This window comes from Psittacula echo (assembly GCF_963264785.1).
Source record: "Psittacula echo genome assembly, chromosome: 5".
Classification (NCBI taxonomy): Eukaryota; Metazoa; Chordata; class Aves; order Psittaciformes; family Psittacidae; genus Psittacula; species Psittacula echo.
The window spans coordinates 39,973,905-39,994,904 of NC_137739.1; the positions used below are offsets into that span (position 1 = coordinate 39,973,905).

General features: G+C 41.0%; 1 protein-coding gene across 1 annotated transcript in view; it reads right to left on the minus strand.

Moving 5' to 3' along the window:
* SMOC1 (SPARC related modular calcium binding 1) overlaps positions 1 to 21,000 on the minus strand; it is a 135,439-nt gene that overhangs the window by 37,275 nt on the left and 77,164 nt on the right. Inside the window, exons 6-7 of the mRNA XM_080619313.1 lie at positions 9,996 to 10,085; positions 4,976 to 5,056 (exon numbers count right to left, since the gene is read on the minus strand). Of these exons, the coding sequence (XP_080475439.1) occupies positions 4,976 to 5,056; positions 9,996 to 10,085 (171 nt within the window). The remainder of the gene's footprint in view (positions 1 to 4,975; positions 5,057 to 9,995; positions 10,086 to 21,000) is intronic.

A 21,000-nucleotide genomic window follows, 5' to 3' on the forward strand; every position in this document is an offset into this window, starting at 1 on the left:
CAAGGCACAATTAAATTTGCCCTGACTCCAAATAACTACACATTCAACACAAATGGGTACACTGTCTCCCCACTCTGGAGAACAATATAGGTATTCAATCTCCTTGTGGGTTAGTCCTCTCTACTAAAAAGGAAAAGTCCAAATAACAAATCAAACTTTTGTCTAACCTTGGCTATTTTTGGTAGAAAAGTAGCAAAAGTATCACACCAAAATCGCCATATTTCTTTTTAAGGGCAAATCAGCTGCCCCTGCCCTGTTGTATGTTTGTTGGTCTCACCTGACTATCTGACTCAGGAGGAAATGAGGGTTTTCTTGCCATAAAACTTAGGGAAAGAACACACAAACCAGAGAAGCCAGGTCCTGGTAGTACTCTTGATCTAATCACATCCCACCTCACTGTGCAGATCTCTGGAGACAAACTGCACTCAAGAGTAAATAGACTCCTTTTGTGGTGGATGGCAGGGTGTGCTTCTGCTTCTTGCAAAAGTATATACAGACATGGAGCTTCCAAGCTCTTTCTCCCTTTGACAATCCCTAAAGTTTGGGCATCAAATGAATTAAATTAACAAAAAGAAATGTGAATTTACCACCATTCTTGTTCTCAGTTATATTCTGTCCACTAAGAGCTTCTGACAGCAGAAAGCTCTATCACCGGAAAGCTATCATGAGATGAATGCGTGACGCTTGGGTACCAGAGCTGAACAGAAGAGGCCACATGGAGTTGGACCCTATTCGACAAGCAAGATTTTGAAATAAACAGCTATGAGGGTTTTTTTTCTTTCTTTTTTTCTTTTTTTTTTTTTTTAATTAAGCACACACAAACCTGTCTTCAGCTGCTAATGCTAATGTATTACTCATTTTCCCTTTCAAATAACGTCATGTTCAAAACCCCAGTGACTGCAGAATGCTTACTTGAGGCTGCTACTGCTGGTTTCTCTAGAGCTGTTTATTTTTCCATGCATGAGCTCATTACATCACTCTGTGGTTTTCTTAAAGGTTGTCAGGGTAAGCTGGATACAGGCTGGAATCTCTTGCTAACTAAAACCAAATCACTAAGTAGCACAAATGGATTTGGAGATAACCCAACTCTGGAAATGAGGAACAACCACAGATTCCTCAGTGGAGAGGGGATGCTCCCAAACAGGCAACCATTAGATTTATCTTATTGGAAGTGGGATACTTTGTCAGGTATTTCCCTAGTTAAGAGCCATAAAAAAGTAATTCAGGCTGCTGCAGGCTGGAATAGGCTGGGGGGGAGGAGGTAAGAAAGTAGGAAGCTGAAAGAGTAAAAGCAGAATAAGAAGATAGTTCCCAGCAATGCTGATTAGAGAATGGCCATTGCAAAGGTCCCATCTGTATCACCTCCTGCTCTGGCAGTGTTAAATATAATTCACACATTACAGAGGGCGGTGCTAAATAACAGGCTTAGTTTGGGGTATCCACGTGTGTGCACACATGGGTGTGCATGTTTGGGGAAGGTGAAAATCAATTCTAAACAAACGACAAAAATGCTCCTGTCAAAAGATCTTTCACTTGCCCCAAAAAGAAAAACTGACTTTGGGGATAAAGGCAGACAACCTAGTTTGTAAGTGTAGAAAACCAATCACTTCTCAGCTCCTCAACAGTCCAGATGTTAGAGCATGTTCGTATTTTGGTCCCTGCCTCTGATTGAGAAGATTTGAACCTGCATCTCACCCTATTGAGAAAGAGATCTAGTTGTCACTTCATTTTTTAAGGTGGGCTGGTGAACAGCACTAGCAATCCCTCCCAGCGATGCTGCTTTACTTAGCATAGAAAAATTCACTGGTGGAATGCCTGGAGAAATACAGATTCTCAGTCAAATGCTCTAATCACAAGGCTACAGTCGTTCTGCTTTTCCTGATCCCCAGGCTTAATTAGCATTTACACATGCCAAGCAAAACATACACACTCCAAAAGTGAGGACTGTTTAAGTAGAACCTGTTCTGTTAATACTACATGGAATGTGGAACACTCAGATTTCAAATGGAGCTTCCTGAGATACAGGCTGCATATGCAACGTGGGATATCACCAGCTCTGAAATGGTTAGCTACCTGACTAACATTGACTAGAGACAATGACAGCAAATTACAGAGCCTATTTATATTGATATAGCAATTCTTAAATTCTCCTCATGACTGATATAGTGATGGTGCTAGCTTTCCAAGACATCCAGTGTCTGTGCTGATTAGAGAGCAGGACATGTCCTCTGACAGCAGTTATCTACTGGACTTCACCGCAAAGGACAGGGCTATTTAACCACTGAAGGGAGGCGAGAGATCAGGGTTAAGTGTTACACTATACAAACTCCAAGGAATAGGTCAGGCTTTCAAAAACTCAAGACTAATGAAAAAGAACACAAATAAAAGAAGAGTTAGGCTGGATATTGCAAAAAGAAAAATCCTGGGATTAAGTTCAGACAGCAGAGCAGCTTCCTGTGGGAAGAGGTGAAATCTTCATTGCCTAAGGCGTTTATGCTACACTAGAAAATGCTGCTCTTCATACAGCACATTCACTAGCCCTAAGGCAGTAGATTAGATGATCTACTAGATCTTTTCTCTTCTCTAATTACAGTTATCCCAACTAAATTGTTGCAAGAGGATACCAGGCTGTATCTGCCTCAAGACAGTAAGCGCAAGCTCAGAGTGACAATGTAGCTGATTGAATACCAAACTCAAACATCCAATCTTGTGCTTGTAAAACTTACCTTAACCCTTGAAAAATCAGAAATGTGCTGAGCATTAATATTTCAAGCTGACAACAGTCAAAAGCAATTAAAAACATCCCCTAATTTTGCATGCCCATTTCATGACAGCTCTTTCATCATCTTCAGCCAAGACAGACTTGAAGACATTTGAAGAACCTGATTCTAAATTATAATCATCCTCCCAGCTCTTTGTTGTTCACTCCCACCTGCCCTACGTATATGACAAGGGATAAAAGGAATGAGAGATACCAAACAAGGGTACTAGGCTTCACTGGTTGAAAGAAACAGACTAAAGCAGTCCACACCTAATATCAGATAAACCATAGGCCTAGACAGCATTTCTTGATATCAGTAATTTGGTGTAAGAAACAGAGATGGCTGTTTATTTGTAGGGCCTAATGTGGAAACTCGAGGCTACAATTTGCAACCCAGTCTCTTAATGAGATCCTACAGCAAATGAGTGTCTGTCAGGGCAGTCAGTAAGTCCACACATCTCCTTTGAGATTACTGTAGAAACCACTTCTTATGGAACTCCCATATCTTCCAAAAGACCATTTCTTTTCAGTTTGTAGCATGCACCCATAACAATCTTGACGGAATAACAGAAATTACATCAGAACAAATTGAAAAACTCAGAAGAGGAACTCTTCAATAAACAAAATAGCTGGTTTACATCAGGCAGCTTCATGACTAAACACTTGAACTAACCAACTGACTTTACAATGTGAAAGCCAGCCTGCTTTGGCACTGTCAAGCCAAGAAAGGGTAGGAGGCAGGCTCTCAAGTAAAAGACTCTTCTGCTCCCAAGTCCCTTTCCAACTTCCTAGAACCCAGATCTAGGAACTCTTCCTTCCATCACAGCTACCAGGTTTGCTGCATCAGAAAGAATGGTCTTCCAAGATAGGTAGGACCCATTACATAGGATTTTAATATGAAACTGTCACATTCAATTGCACTGTTGTCCCAGCGGCTCACAAAACATAAGCTGCATTTGCTCCACAGTGAAATACATCCTTAAAGAAGAATGCTGATACGCCTACATCATCTGAAGCTTCTGGATGATTTCCACTGGCAGTTTCTACATGGACCACCCTGCTACAAAAAATGTTAGGAAGTGAGGCAACAGAAGACTGTTGCTAAAACTGGGATCTGGCCAACGATGGATGTGCTTCTGTGAAGAGCAATCCTACACTTTGCAGCAAAATATTCTCACCTAACCTAGCACTGATTTCACCCTGCAGTTGGGAAGGTTAAGGGTACTGCTGAGCGCCATGAATGCTCTCTGGCTAATCCAGACATATCAGGTGATGAAGTACTTCAAGCTATCCCAGTTTATCTGTTCTGGAGACTGGAGTTATTCCCAACAGCTGTTCTAGGCATACATTGTTTCATAAAATATATGCAATGGTAGCAGCTCCTATTTAAACCTTAAAAGTATACCCATGGCTTAAGGCAATTTTCTTCTTTTGATATTCCATCTACCTTTTTCCTTTCCCCTACTTCAGTTAAAATATATCAGATAGAAACCATCCTCATTAAGAATCCCTAACTTCCCTCTTCAGATTATTCCAGTTTCTAGTGATTTCAGTGACACAGTTTCACCCTCATCTCCAATCTCAAGTTTTACATCTTACCTTCACATCTTCCTGCTGACCCTTTTCCCACACATGGTCATGATTTTTTCTTTGTTGTTTTTTATGCTTGGGTCTTCCCTTACCCATCCTATTAGCCACAAAAATAATTTCAGCATTTACTTAGATCCAAACATAAATAGCCTACTTGCAGTTGTGAAGTAATCCAATCTTTTCTCTATCAAAAAATGTCCCCCACACAGAAGAATCTTGAAATTGCTAGAAAAAAAACCCTCTCTGTAATTTCTCAACTGCTCAGACCAAAACCACAGCTCAAAACTGAGAGCCGAATGCATCAGTTCGTACATCTGTGAAAGACTGCTGAACAGCAAACAGAATAAAGATGACAGCTGGCTGGGATGAATCAACAGATGAAGAAATCATAGGTTCCCCCGATAGGGTTTGGGGAAACACAAACACCTCTCATCACACATCGATTGCGGCCTTCTGGACACAAAAAAGGACACTATCTGAAATTCTCTTACAGCCTGCACTTCAAACCTGCAACACTGAAAAGCAGCAGGCCAGGTACAATGAAAGAAGAGTGAAACAAGACCAGACTGTGAGGGACTGCAGCCTAGTTGAAAGAAAGATTTGTTTTCTTCATTAGACCATTACCTGAATTCCTTATATTGGAGCTGTTCAATTTGGAATCTTTGATGACCAAGTGCTTAATCCAAAGGGTGGGTGCTGTGATTTCTGAAAGAGAAAAAATAACAGCCTTAAAAAACCTACAGCAACTAGTAAATATACACGGTTGTTACTCATAGAATGGTTTGGGTTGGAAGGGACCTTAAGGCTCATCTAATTCCAGTCCCCTGCCATTAGCAGAGACACTTTCCACTAGACCAGGTTGCTCAAAGCCCCATCCAACCTGGCCTCAAACACTGCCAGGGATGGGGCATCTACCACTTCTCTGAACAACCTGTGCCAGTGTCTCACCACCTCTGCAGTAAAGGATTTCTTCCTTATATCTAATCTAAATCTACTCTCTTTCAGTTTAAAGCCATTACCCCTTGTCCTGTCACTACCTGCCCTTGTAAAAACTCCCTCCTTATCTTTCCTATAGGCCTCCTTTAGGTACTGTAAGGCTGCTGTATGGTCTCCCTGAAACCTTCTCTTCTCGAGGCTGAACAACCCAAACTCTCTCAGCCTCTCTTCAAAGAAGACAAGACGCTTGCTACAACCATGCCTTAACTGATCCATCATCTTCATAGAGATTGGCTTATTCCCTAGTGAGGTCTTCCACCTCTTACGAACCAGCATGTGTTAATCTTCTACAAGGTTATCTCATTATCTTCCCATTCCAGACAGTACCTCCCCTTCACCCCCCACCTCCTAAGTTCTCAAGTCTAAAGCCTTCCCCCTTAAGTATTATAGATCTCAAAGGTTATATTGTATGCTATAGTATATATTGGTTTTCAGTATATACTGATTAAAAAAGTCAATTGAGACCTTAAATATCACCTTAACAGCTCAAGAAGAGCTGACCACAGTCAGTTCCCTAAAACAAGCAAGAACAAAATCTGAAGTAACAGGCAGAGAAATGAAGATATTTCTGGAAAGACATGAAAGGAAGTCTGTTAAAGAAACAAGTTCTGGTTAGAAAAGCGTATCTGATGCACTACAACCACGACATCCAAACATATATTTGTGGAAAAAAAAGCGCTTAGAGCACCTCCTCTGAAGTGTTACAATCAACTTCAAAACACAGAACCTGCCCTAAGCTGCAGAAATGACACAAAATCAGCATTTGATTAGAACTGAACAAAGCAGTACTCAATACCATGGGCTAGGGTTCCTAAAGCAAGTCTTTCCTAAAGAAAGACATTTTCAGAACTGGTATCTTCTGAAACTTTTCAGTTTCCACAAGAGCACGCCTTAAATACTAGATCCTGGAGTTTGTCTTAAGTCCCTCTAAGAAGTTTTTACAAGGGTTTTCCTGCTTCTTTGTGACATTTACATGGATCTGATGTGCCAGGGAAAAGCTAGCTGACTAAAAGAGAAACCGATTATACATTACAAAAGCATGAAGGAAAATTAAAGGGAATTTTTCCTTCCTAAATGTTTTCAGCTACATTCATTATACGCATTATTGAAATCATGTTCAGGGCATTTTTTCACACAGAAGTATAGGTTTCACATTGATATTCCAGCAGTAGTAAAAACTTGCTTAACAAAGACTGCCTTATCTGCAGGTTCCACTACACTATTTTATCATCACTTAGTCATGATGCGCTCCTATAAATATATATACCTATATACTTCGGGCCTTTTGAGGGAAGAACTATATCAAATTAAACACCGGGTGAGAGGTAGGAAGGGGAGAAGCACAAAAGTAGAAAAAGTCCATAAACCAAAAATGCCAGATCAAACCTCCTAAATCTGGGGTGAAATTTAGCTCTGACTCTGCACTATACGGACTGGCTATGTCTACAGTGGAAAAAGGACAGACAACCAAAGCCAAAGATGCCAAAGAATTTTTGGAATACAGGTAAGCAACATAGACTCCTCTGAGCAACAGACCTGTGGAAAGAGTAGATTCCCATTGAGTTAAAAGGTAAAGTTTAGAAAAAAAGAAGATATTTGAAGTTATTCTTTAGGAAACAAAAACAACTAACAGATTGAAACTAAATAGAGGATGGATGAAAAGAATACAAAGCCTAGAAGTGCAGGAGGGAATGAAACTTTTTTAATTCAAAACTATAGCAAGGACCATTAATAAAATACTATAAAGAAAAATCTTGTCTTAAGAGGAGATTCACTACAAACATCAACAAGATCTGCATTGTAATGAAGTGAAATAAGTTCTAAAGAGATGGCTGCTTTATGATTCAAGCCTTGGACAGAAGAGTTTAAATAATCTGATCTACATTATCTCTGGCACTGCTCTGTTATGCCCTCAGGGAGGATGGTAGGGAGTGGGAGGGGAAATTATATCTGAAATGTGAATTTTCATTACCCTCTAATGTAAGTGAAAACATGAGAAAGGTGAACCTTCACCTTGGAGATGCTGACATCCAAGAGGTATCACATATTTCAGGGGCAGCTGAATGTATGTAATGCTCTTTGAAAAAAGTCAGCCCCTTGTGGATTGAAACTAGACACCCAAAAATGAAGCATGAAAAGAAAGTCCACATTTTTATTGTCCATTCACGTTCCTACCAGCTCCATCCTGGTTGCCTGACTTCGAATGCACAGGTTTTCAGAAGCCTAGCAGGTCTCAAACCCATTGAACTTAAATGGGATTTTGTCTTTAACTCCTTTGAATATCTATACACCTGACATGTGAATGGACAACTGTTTTGTCCTCTTATGTCATCTGATGTGTCAGACACCAAGTACAAGCCATTCCTCAGGAAGACCTACCCAAGACACTGGCAGAGTATTCTACTGAAGTACCATGACATGTTTGCTCAGATAGAAGGAAGGGATTCTTTCAGGAGAATCTGAAAGCATCCAGTCCAACCTTCTGCTCCAGACAGGGCCAGCTATAAGAACAGACCAGGTTGCTCATGCCTTTAACTGGAATGTTAAAGTCTGTAAAGTCCAACCATTTTGTTTCAATTTGTGAGTGTTGTCTCACATCATGCATTACTGTGAAAATCCCAGCTCCCTCTTCTTAATAAACTTCTCTGTAGATATTGGAAGGCTGCTATTAGGCCGCCTTTAAGTCTTTCCCAGGCTATACACTTATGCTTTTCCTGATGTACCCACTTTAAGTCACTATTGAGGACAGTATGCTTAAAGGTAGTAGATTACACAAACTTTTGTTCAGACCCAGAATGGATTTTCTTGTGCTTATTGCTACAACCAACACTGAAAACTAGTTAGTCCTATTTAACTAACAGGGATGACAAAAATACAGAGTGACAAACTTAGCAGAGGTTATCCATTGGTGCATAGCTTAATCTGCCTGTCATATTCTCTTCTCCCAAGTCAAGAAGGACACTGCTAAAACAACAGGAAGCCATCGCATTAGTCATTCTCTCTAGAAGTCTAGGAGATAAGGTCTTGCATAATATATTGCAAGATTTGTGAGAGGCAATCTTTCATCATACAGTCCAAGTCCATTTATCAGACTTGATTTCATTTACAAATCAATGCAAAGCTTTTTGATCGAAAATGTTTTTCACAGAAGATGACTTTTTTCTGACTCTGCCTGTCACCAGAAGGACCAGAAAAGATCTGTTCACTGCACCATTTCTCAAGAACTTTGCCCAGTTCTGTATGAATGACCAAAATGTAAAGTCTCTCCTAAGAGGGAGCTTGCGAACAGGCTGTATTAACCAGATCAGCTCACTCCTGTGTTTTACTGGTGCATTCTTTCTTTTGAATATCTATGGGCACCCTCTCAGGGGAAAACTTAAAGGCCAGAAGTTTGTGATTACAAACAGCAATTTAATACAACATCAGCTTGCTGCCAGGAGGAACTGTCTTTTGATATAAACAAGAGATAGCATGGCTTCAGTCTCCTTTGTTTATTTTAAAATGCTTTTTGCTCTGAGGGCTTTGCTTTGTTTCTCAAAGCTCACAAGAAGATTCTTACAAGCCTACAGTCACTAAATGGAAGTGACAGGACTACAGCGTCTTGCCATTAAATAAGCTTATTTTAGCAACAAAAACCCCCACCCCATCACCTGTTTTTACAAGAAGGGAAGAGTAGGCAGCAGCACCACCTACTCTTGCTCAGCAGTCCCCATTTCTGACTTTGATCCAGTTTAAAAAAGGTTTCAAATACAGCAGTCAGGTATGAAAAGTCATAGGTTTTCCTTCACTGCCTTCTGGTCCACAGATTCAGGTGGGTCACAGAGTGGTTGAGGCTTCAGCCCGTAACTTGACCGTAATGGTTGTGGATTTAAAGCTGTAGAAAACTTTCACTACTTCTAAGTAATATGCAAGGCATAAGCAGCCCATTCACTACCAAAGGACCACTATCCCCACTGGTATTTACTTTTGTATGTGCAAAAGGCTTGAGCCCTCTGTGATGACAGCCTTTTTATCCTTGTTTCAAGGCTTTCAATGGACTAAGGTCCAATATTCCCTTTCCAAAGTAATACAATCACAAGATTAGCCCATTTGAGAAGGAAACTGCCTTGGTGGGCTGCGAATTAAGTGGGCCCAAGATACTGACTTCATTTGCTTAAATAGTATGTGCGTCAATAAAAGTAATTGTTAAATAAAGAAACCTCCCAGCAATTTTCTTCCAACTCAGTATCCACAAGCTGTGGTTTAGCACTGCCCTCCCTTTTGTGAAGCTGTAATGCACTGAAGAGGTTATGAAACTCCCAGCACTGGTATCATGAGGATGGAGAGAACAAGGGAATATGGACAGTCTAGGGAAGTTGCCATGTCTGACTTGATGCACATTTTTTTTGCTGTGACACCTTTTCCTCCAAGGTTACCTCAGGAATCTCATCAACTGGTGTTATTGTTGGATTCCAAGGAAGAGGGGAGGATGTAAAAGGATTAGGGAAAATGCCTGAGGTCCCAAGGGCACTGTGAAATTTGGATAACTTATGAGATTCACTGGCTTTTCTGCTTTGCAGGATAAAGAAAGCATTTGAGCCATAAATCCTTGGGAAAAGGGAGAGGGAAGTAGCTTTTTTGTTATTATTATTTTGAGCGATGTTCTTACCTTCTCCATCGAAAATCGGCTGAGTTTCCATGGTAGGTGTTGGCTTCGAACCGTCATCTGAATTGAGGGTTAAAAAGAATCGAAAAGAAACTACCATTATTGAGGTAAATACTATCTACTCTCCAGTACTGTTGAATGATTGGGATTTGTACATGGCCCGGCCAAGTCCAGAAGAGAGAGAAGACAGACAGACCGAATACAGTTTATACTAACAGCAGTAACATTTTTCACAGCAAGCATGCATCAAGCAATATCCTTAGACTTAGAAGAAGCCTCCCACCCTTTGTCCCCTCTCCCTCCCCAAACCACTGGCACTCATAATCTGGTACTTTCCCCTTGTTGCACTGACCATGCAATCACCTTTTTAGTTTCAGCTCATACATCCCACACAGGTCATTTCCTGAGACAGCAGAAGTCTGGAGATTGCTGCCCCACTGTGTATTTCTCCTTATTCTTTTTGTTCAAAAGAAAACCTCTTCTTCTGTAACTTACCTGTGCAGAACCCGGCACCAGCATTCACTGCCAAGCTGTTAGAAAGGGATGGTCAATAGCAAATCTTTTTTCTTACAATGCCTGCATCAAGGCGTTCACTAATTGCAGTGCTGTGGCAATGTATTCTAATTGGCAAAATCATGGAAAAAGAACTTTTCTCTCATTCATGTGCAAGAGCACTCCATGTCTTCTGACCACAAGTCTTTCATAATTAAAAAGTTTAAACCAGAAGAGATTCCATAGGAACTATAAATCTCAGTATTTAGACATGGACCACAGGGAAAAGTGTTTAGTTTACACTCTGTTTGGCTTTGTTCGCTTGTCCATTTTATTATCTACTGCCCCAGCTTGGATTCAGACTGAGTCTAATTTCCTTCACACTCAGAGGGATCTGGATTTCAATCCCCAACTTGAAGCATCTTTACACAGCACTTGAACAGTGACATAGCGTTATGTGAGGCAAAACTTTTGACTGGGGGCAAGCTAAGCTGGAACAAACTGCAAAGGAAGATCTTTGTTACACTGCAAAATTAGAAAATAAAAGAGTGGTGGGATGTAAACTAAGATGAGATTAGCCTAGAATTGTCTTTTTCCCCTCCTTGTTTGAATACAGTGAGTTTTAAAACTTACAGTTTGTTACAACTGCTTTTTGCATATGTTATGGACAAAGGTGACACTAGACATCAGCAAAGTGGGCAGTAACCTAAAATGCAAAGTTACACAGCAAAAATCAGTTGGAGGGAGGAGTCCATGACAGAAAAGCCAAGCTTGCCACCATCTCCATGGCTATCAGGTGCACAGGGGCAGACAACATTTGGAAGAAAGGTGCATGGAATAGCCCCTCCTAGAGATAGCAATAACTGCCCTCAGCCTTCCCTTATAGTAGTTCCAACTACAAAAGTATGAGACCAGTAGAAGGGGGAAGGAAGGGCAGAGATGGAAAATAGAAGCTTGTAGACAATTTTTCCACACATACCTGCATTTGCAGTTTTATAAAGTGAGCAAAAGCCTAAACACCTCTTCCACAGATCATTAATTTTATGCATTTCCACAATAGGTAATCTAATTCACAGAAAGCAAAAGTGTGCTGGGAATTTAATTTCAACCTCAGAGATCCATCGAAGTAAAGAAGGTTGACAGAAACAAGCAAGACCCTGTTGTCATTTTCCCCTCTTCCTCATTGTATTTGGGTTAATGCTTAACTGCAAGGAAACAAAAAAATTTTGGAAGAAAAAATACTTACCATTTCCCAGTCAACTCATATTCAGGGTTTTCCTGTTATTGGGCATTACCAGTAACATGGATAAGCAGTATTTTTTTAAAAAAGTTTGAACAACTGATTTCTCAGGAAAAAAAATAAATCCCCAATTCTGCTTAATTTACAAGAATGAAGATTTTGCCCTTTAAAGAGATCTTTGAATAAAAGCTGTTGGTTTTTTGTTTGGGTTTATTGGTTTCTAGGCTGCTCTGCTTCTGCAAGATCCCAGAAACCACAGCTAAGGCTTGTTATTTGTTTAGGATGACACTTCACACTGTAACGAAGCAGAGAGCAGTATGTAATCAGCATGATTGGCTTTACAGATTGAGAAACCAAACCAAAACCGCAAAAGATACTTATAGAACAACTAGAAAGGTGAGTAATTCTGAAGTTACACAAAATAGGAAGAGACCTGGCATAAAAAACTACAAGTATGATAATAAGTTTATTCGTATTGTTCTCATGAATGCTTCTGCACCAAGTAATTAAAGAATTGCTTTTCAGATTTAAAGCAGCAACTCAGAAGCCAACAATGGAGAAAAATTAGAAGTGGATGTGAGCCACGGCACTTTATCCAAGCCATTATGTGAAATCTGGCAGAACTTGGGATGCTTCAGGTTCAGGAGGTTTCTTTCAGTCGTGTGTGTGCGTGCGTGTGTGAAGAATAGAGGCAGTAAGAAATTACAATTTGTGAAATACATTTTTCCTAAAGAGAATCTTATAGCAGCTTTTGTACAAAGTTAGCCATTAAGTGAAGCTCCTGATGACTGGAAAAAGGGAAATATAACCCCCATTTTCAAGAAGGGGAAAATGGATGACCCGGGGAACTACAGACCAGTCAGTCTCACCTCTGTGCCTGGCAAAATCTTGGAGCAGATTCTCCTGGAAGGCATGCTAAGGCACATGAAAAACAAGGAGGTGGTTGGTGACAGCCAGCATGGCTTCACTAAGGGGAAATCCTGCCTGACCAATTTGGTGGCCTTCTATGATGGGGCTACGGAACTGATGGACAGGGGCAGAGCAGTTGATGTCATCTACCTGGACTTGTGCAAAGCCTTCGACACTGTCCCACACAACATCCTTGTCTCTAAATTGGAGAGACATCAATTTGATGAGTGGACCACTCGGTGGATAAAGAACTGGCTGGATGGCCGCATGCAAAGGGTTGTGGTCAATGGCTCGATGTCCAGCTGGAGACCGGTAACGAGTGGTGTCTCTCAGGGATCGGTGTTGGGACCGGTCTTGTTCAACATCTTTGTCGGTGACATGGACAGTGGGATCGAGTGCGCTCTCAGCAAGTTTGCTGATGACACCAAGCTGTGTGGTTCGGTTGATACGCTGGAGGGAAGGAATGCCATCCAGAGGGACCTGGACATGCTTGTGAGGTGGGCTGATACCAACCTTATGAAGTTTAACCATGCCAACTGCAAGGTCCTACACCTGGATCAGAGCAATCCCAGGCACAGCTACAGGTTGGGCAGAGAAGAGATTCAGAGCAGCCCTGCAGAGAAGGACTTGGGGGTGTTGGTCAAAGAGAAAATGAACATGAGCCGGCTTCAGTGTGCGCTCGCAGCCCAGAAAGCCAACCGTATCCTGGGCTGCATCAAGAGGAGCGTGACCAGCAGGTCGAAGGAGGTGATCCTGCCCCTCTACTCTGCTCTTGTGAAACCTCACTTGGAGTATTGTGTGCAGTTCTGGTGTCCTCATCATAAAAAGGACATGGAACTGTTGGAACAAGTCTAGAGGAGGGCCACGAGGATGATCAGGGGACTGGAGCACCTCCTGTATGAAGACAGGCTGAGAAAGTTGGGGCTGTTCAGCCTGGAGAAGAGAAGGCTGCGTGGAGACCTCCTAGCAGGCTTCCAGTATCTGAAGGGGGCCTCCAAGGATGCTGGGGATGGACTCTTCATCAGGGACTGTAGTGATAGGACAAGGGGTAACGGGTTAAAACTTAAACAGGGGAAGTTTAGATTGGATATAAGGAAGAAATTCTTTACTGTAAAGGTGGTGAGGCACTGGAATGGGTTTCCCAGGGAGGCTGTGAATGCTCCATCCTTGGCGGTGTTCAGGGCCAGGCTGGATGAGGCCTTGGGTGGCATGGTTTAGTGTGAGGTGTTCCTGCCCATGGCAGGGGAGCTGGAACGAGATGATCTTAAGGTCCTTTCCAACCCTAACTATTCTATGATTCTATTAAGCTACTGAAGAGTATTGAACAGTGCAGAATAAATGCAGCAAATAGACAAAAATACCAAACTAACCTTTGAACTGAGGGGCCCGTTTACGATGATCTCAATAAAACGGCTCTGTGAGCTACGCAATCATTTCCTCGCTGGGTTACTAAGGCCAAATTGTCACTAAGTCCACACTGTAGCAGTACCCAGTACAGTATTAAGGGTTTTGCAAACAGAGGGAAGTATAATTACTCCCCTGTTGTTCAAGTTAGTACAGTTCTTTCATCACACATACAAAAAAAAAAAAAAAAATGCAATAGGCAAGAGCCCTGTAATTACTCTCACCATACTTCAAAAATCAAAAGCCAGGGATATTTCTGATTATTTTTTTAAAGGTCATGAAACAGTCACATAAAAGACAAAAATTGCACTTTATTAAAAACACCATGCTCACTTCCCAGCTGCCAGCTTCTTACTCTGAAACTACCAAATCTATTTCTTAAATTGGAGGATTCTCAGTAGGTCTCAGTGTTTCAAATTAGCTTATGGCAAAAGTTTCACTGCCATTCCCTTTGGGCAGAAGAACAATCCTAATACTTGTCTACCCTCATTTCATTTTCCCTCTCACTCAAGACACCGTTCATCACACTGAACATTTGTTCCACTGGCCTGTTTGCTCCTGGTAAACAAGGAGTAAGTTCTATTTTACATACTTGAAAGTTTTGAACTTTTTTTTTTTTTTGAACTTTTTGAAATTTTGTATTCCTTAAAAAAGCATTCTAACATAGAACAGAAAACCAAGCTATTTCAGAGACCTGGGGTCTCTTGTAATATTATGAGATGCACAGGATATTGTTACTTTGGAGCCAAAGGTAATGAAGTATGCTCATTAGGTATAATTTATTCTTTTCTTCAAAAAATTATTAAATTCCACGCTTTCAAAAAAGGCATGTAACTGTAATAGTTCTTCATGCAGAGTATGTCACAGAGGGATCAAAGAGGTCAAGTAAGTGCTTCTTAATCCCTCTAGATGGCAATGCTTTCAGATCAGGAACTCACACTGCAGAACCACCAAAGATAATATCCTTGGTTGCAGAATATTCTCAGAGCCTTGATGAAGAGTGCATTGTCATGCTTCTCTACCATGTTTTACAAGCCACCATGAATATCCACTTTCTTTTTCCAAGACAGCCACTGAATGGAGTCAGCATCACCCAACAGAATACCTCGAGAGTATATATACTTGATGGGACATCATTTTAAAGCCAAAAAACTCCTCTCCAGTAATCCTCCTTTTCCCAGGGCACACTCAGAAAACTTGAACCAATTTTTCTGTCTCAACTAGTTTTAACTTAAAAATTGCAGTTTTGTCTTATCAGTGGTAAGAGTGAAACAGGCAGGTCCAAACAATGCTCCCTAAGCCATTTTCACATGAAGATACCATGGCTATAAACCAGAAGCCCACTTGCACTACTACTGTCAGAGGCAATGGGTTTTGTTGCATTAGCATGACAATAACTCAGAACACGAACAATTACTTGCACATTCAGATCAACTGCTAGTGTGGGCAAGAACTTTGTAATTCTCCCACTAGGACTCCCCTCCCATAGTCTTACAGAATATCTAGCAAGCATCCACACCTGGAACGACTATAGCGTATACTGAGCTTGACAGACAAGGAGATTCAGTTCATGTGGAAGACAACTGTTAAAGTGATTTTTTACTTGAACAACAGGCACTGAGGCCATGAGCAACTTGAATTGTCAGGAGAAAAGTAAACTCCCTGACATTGAAAAAGCACAAATTACTACGGAAAAGAATATGAAGTAACTGCCTGCTACTCTGAATCACTGTTCTCGCCTCAAGCCACCTAAAGGAAGCTGGAGAAAGGGAAAAGTTACATGATAGAAATAACCTCTCTCCCATCTCACATATACACAAGAAAATATACCCACTGCAGAAGTCATCTATATACTTGTATCACCATGTTAACAGACCAAGATGTGTAGTTTTTCTAAGCAACCTCAACCTTCAGTATATCACTTTTGTGTTTTCATTGGAATCCATGATACACCCTGTAAACACTTACAGAATTATAGAATAGTTAGGGTTGGAAAGGACCTTAAGATCATCTAGTTCCAACCCCCTGCCATGGGTAGGGACGCCTCACACTAAACCATTTCTACCATCTGAAAGTGTGCTAGTGCTTATGGACTCAACCATCCAGGCCCTGCGCATTACCTAGTCTTTTTTGTAAGTCTACAGCTTGAATATCAATGGTTCCCAGACTTTGAGTCAGCCTGATAGAATAAGAGGATGGCAATTATAAGTGCACAGCTCTGCTTTGGGAGAAGGCAACCTTTTGCTAGTGTCAAGTGATTCCTTCACTTACAATCATCTGGTTTGGGGTGAGCCATTACTGAGTGAGGGTGAGCTCAAGCTAAACAGGCAACTTAGAGCACAGACAGCCAGGACAATGAGTGAATTCTCAACTTGTCCTGTTCTATGCAGCACAGACCAGCTTTAGTGGGTCTGTCAAACCAACAGGAAGGGAGAGAAGAGTTTTCCTAGGCTTGAGCACTCCTTAGGGATTGAAGTCATAAGTACACCTTTTTGTGGCTTTAGTAACCACTCAGATGCAACAAAGACCTGTCAGGTCAACTCAAGCTCCCTGTATCTGTGCAGTTCAAATACAATTTTACAACTTTGACGTTTCTGTGTATTACCCCCAGGCTAGGGGGTATCAAAAAAAAAAAAAAAACAAAACAAAAAAACAACCAACCAAACAGACAAAAAACATAACAAAACCTGTGCTGCACTACATGGGGTCTTACACAAAAATACATGTTTATTCCAGCCACTTTTACGCACAGACATATATTGCCAACATTAATGGAGAAAGTTAGCATTCATGCAAAAAAAAAAAAATTTAAATTCTTATAATCCAGCCAAATCAAGATAATTTCTTGCCAAGCAGCTGAAATTGAAATGCACCAGTACAGATAGACTTCCCTGCCAGGTTTTCACACCCCTTTCCACAGAACCATAGAATCGCTTAGGTTGGAAAAGACCTTTAAGATCATCAAGCCCAACCACGTCTATGCATGGAGATCCCACAGCTGTTAAGGAAAACTCCAACTTTTTAAACCAAATCAGCAAAAATGAGTTTTCACTCTTCATTGCCTTCATTTTAAGAAACAGCAATAATATGCTCCCTTTGGATTTAACAGCCCACAAATACTTGGATCAAAATACAGAAAAGTTTTGCTTCAGAAGGTGAAAATATGCCCAAGTGCTGAACATGAAAGAGCTCTGTATGGCTTAAGGAGCTCTTAACTGCAAAGGTTGACTTGTACTGTCACTGCAGTGATTCTTCCCTTCCTATATCAATTATTCTGTACACCATACAGACACAGGCGCTGTTTACTTCAACACTGCATTTCAGGCATCACCCAGATAGGATGAGAAGTCTTTTCCTTCAGGAAGGCATTAGTTCCCCCCCTTTCTTCTCACATCTCCCTCGCAGGTGCATCAACATGAAAAAAGCCACTCAAGCCCCAAGTATTTTGTGGTCCAATGTAGTCAGTGCATTTGTATGGCAGCTCAATTCTTTGCCCTGTAAGAAAGCCTATCCCACGCACAGACAGCTGGAAGTAACTCTGACCCCCGTGACACAATTCAAAGCCTCCTCTGTTTGGCTTTTTGATTCCTGATTGACACATTCACTGCCAGGCGGAGATAAATGCTGCTGAGAGGACAATGTTGATCTGCTCTGACTATTCTTGTGAAGGAGTTTTTCAGAATAATAAACAAAAAACATTGGTGTGCTTAAATGTCTGAATAAAACTGGAGATAGACAGAGAGGGGACCGAGTGCTTTACAGAGCAAGTCGATTGAAGAGTTAATTGTCTGGGTGTACAATGAGTTTATTCTGACTGCAAACAAAGAGCTCCCTCTTTGTGGGCCTGGTCCTTCAAAAGCAAATGTGTCAAAAGGGCTCTGAAGCAGCACTCTGTATTAATAGCAATGCTCTAGTCTCTGGGATTCCATATTTTTAAAATTGTTGAATCCCAAGATTCAGATAGGCTCTCTCTGAAATCCAAAGTCCTCATTTACTGCTTAAGCTCTCCAGATACTTCTACAGCAATTAGCCAAAACAAATCTGCCCTCTAACTTCTCATTCTTTGTAGCTTTCAAACAGCTCTTTTTCAAAAATAGAGGCACAGCAAGATACTACCCTTTCAGACACAAAGCTCTTCCCCAAAATGAGATCCAGTTTTATATTATTTCCATTATGTATCATTTAAAAGGAGTCAGTTTAACAAAAAAGTGGCCCTGAAAGTCTCATACTTGGGAAGATACAGAATCCCACTCCACATCTGGACCTGCATTTCAGAACTTGCACTATAATAGGTCAAACCAACACAATGTCCAAACACACCCCCTGCCTCTGGGAAAGTTCAGATCCAGATTCAGATTTGAACTCTGCAGGTTGAACCAAGCCCTATGGTAATTACCACTTAAATACCTGACTCACTTCTGTAAGTTATGCAAACCTTTCTGGGAAGAACAAAAAAATTCTTCCTAGTTCTGCTGCATGGAGGATAATGCAGCTGAAAACTAAACCATTATACTTCACCACTTTGATGGCAAAAATCTTACGGATTTTGGTGCCAAGGCAGACAGACATTCATGTTATTCTAGGAACAAGCAGATTCAGCCATGAAGGCTCAGAAAATTAAGCTGGGCTGGTTGCAAACTTTCTAGTGATGCAAATTTGCTTCAGTACTTGTGAAAAGTTGTTGCTTTATCCCACTCCTAGAAATATAGCATTCCAAATAATATTTTACCTCAGGTATACAGGCATGCTTCCAAGCAGAAGACAAAGCAAGAACCTTAAAATAATTAAATCCAGCATTTAGAGCACTAACCTAATTCAAACTTGAGACTTGCCCATCGCTCTCCCCTTTCTCAAGCTAAGATCCCAACTATAGTGCTGTCAACTAATTTGGGAGGACAGCAGGGAGCCACAAGTTTATGTGGTCTTTTCTGTTCTAGTGAGTAATAAATGAGGGGTTCAAAACCATGAGACCTGTGAAACAAGATTTGTTGGCTTTCAGCCAGTTTCTCTCTAAATTGTCAAGAGCAAACAGCAGTCAACCAATTTTGTAGACTTGGACAAGAAGCAGCAGTATCTCTCAGGAAGCCTGAATAGAGAACTAATTCAGAACAAGGAACCTGTACCCAGTCCTGCTGTTTTGAACTTAACTAGAATTTTCAGTTCATTTGAGGGCCAAAGTCTAACACAGAGATCTTCTTTTCTATCAAAGCAATTTGCCCAGAAGAGATGAGCAGAGAACCCGAAGATCAGATTTCAGACTGGTTAATAGAGCACTTCTAAGGTCAAATACAATGAAGCCTGGGTGGAGAAGACTCATCATTCTGCATAGGTTTACCTTATGCAGTTTTACAGTTTTCAGACTCACAGCCAAATTCCTACATAAAAAGCAAAACAGATCTCTTCAAAGACTTGGAAGTAATGGGAAAATAAACACCAAAGGCCAGATTTGAACCTTATCTGCTGAAAAGGAGAAGTAGGTAAAATAAAGGTCAGGTTAGTTTGAGACCATCTCCAGTTTAGAGTCGCACAAAAAGCTTTATTTTGATCAATATGGAATCTCTCTCAAGCTGTGAAGGCATTGTCCCCCTGCCATCTTCAGAGACTTGCTGTTCCCACCCTCCCTCGACACTCCCTGAAGCAGTTTCATTTGTGAAGCTAGACCAAAATCATATGGCATCGTATTATTTAGAAATACACACTGCTGTCATCAACCAGAAGAAAAAAAAATAATTAAAAAGTTAAAAAAAAAAAAGAACCTGCTTATTATCATCTATTCAAAGACTCTTGAGGGAGCTGCTGAAGTGCAAGTCACATATACTTTTGTTAATCTACCATTTCCATGGTATCAGATTTTACCATTTCTCCCTTTGAGCTCAGTTCCTCCCTTCCCTCCTCCTTCCCTACGAGGCAAAGTTTTGTAATTCTTTGGAAGAAGGCAGTGTTTTCCCGGTATTGCTGCATCTTTTCTGTCCTGCTGCTGTTCCTGCCATCCTGCTGAGGTAATATCAAAAAAGTAATTTCTTAATGACTCTATAAACAATGCAATACTTTTATCTTGAAAAACAGGCATATTCCCAATGCCATTGTGTCAGAACTCATCCTACTTTGTATTGTTCATATACCTCATGAAATCAGCTAGGCAGCAGCAGGGACTAAAATTCCTCTTTGACCTAGAGTCCATTGTTCCCACTGTACAGCTTGCCTACAAATGCTACATGTAAACGCATGACATTTACATGTAAACCTGTTTACTTCACAGCAGATAATTTCAGAACATAGCATTCTGCAGTGCAAGCTGTGAGCCCATCCTCACCAGCCACACAAGCATGGTAAAAGAGACTAGTTCAACTGCTTGTTGAGGAGTGGGAAGTGGAGCAAAGGACAAGGGTTTGACCAGGCTCTGCTTCGGTCATCTGTTAGGTTTTCAGACAGGATTGCAGCCTGCCTGTCATAGCAGATAGATGTTTCACAGCTTCTAGAAATCTTCCACACAGCTAAAGACAAGAACCTGCAACCATCACTGAGTATGGCTATTTTCCTTATGTACCAGCAGCAACTTCAGTGTCATGAAAAGATCTACACTACCACCACACTGGAAGGCTATGGGCCTACCTTCAAATCTAAAGAACTCATATAGGGCTGCAGAAAGAGGCTCCCTATAGAAGTAGAAATTTTTTCATTCAGCTACATACTTACCTGTCCTTCAAAAGTCTACTGTTATTCCCCTCCTGATACACACACCCAAGAAGAGATGGAGGAATAGCTAAAAGAACCAACAGAACTGAATGGCTTTTTGGATTGGTCATAACATAGCAACAAACACTACCTGTTAGCAAAAATCATGTCTATCTGAAGCATGCTGAAGAATTGTGATGTATTTCCTAATGGGCAAAGGCAAGCTGGCTGTGGGGATGGCATTCAGTTTCAAAACTGAGTCTCCAAGGCTTATTTTGACCAGCAGAC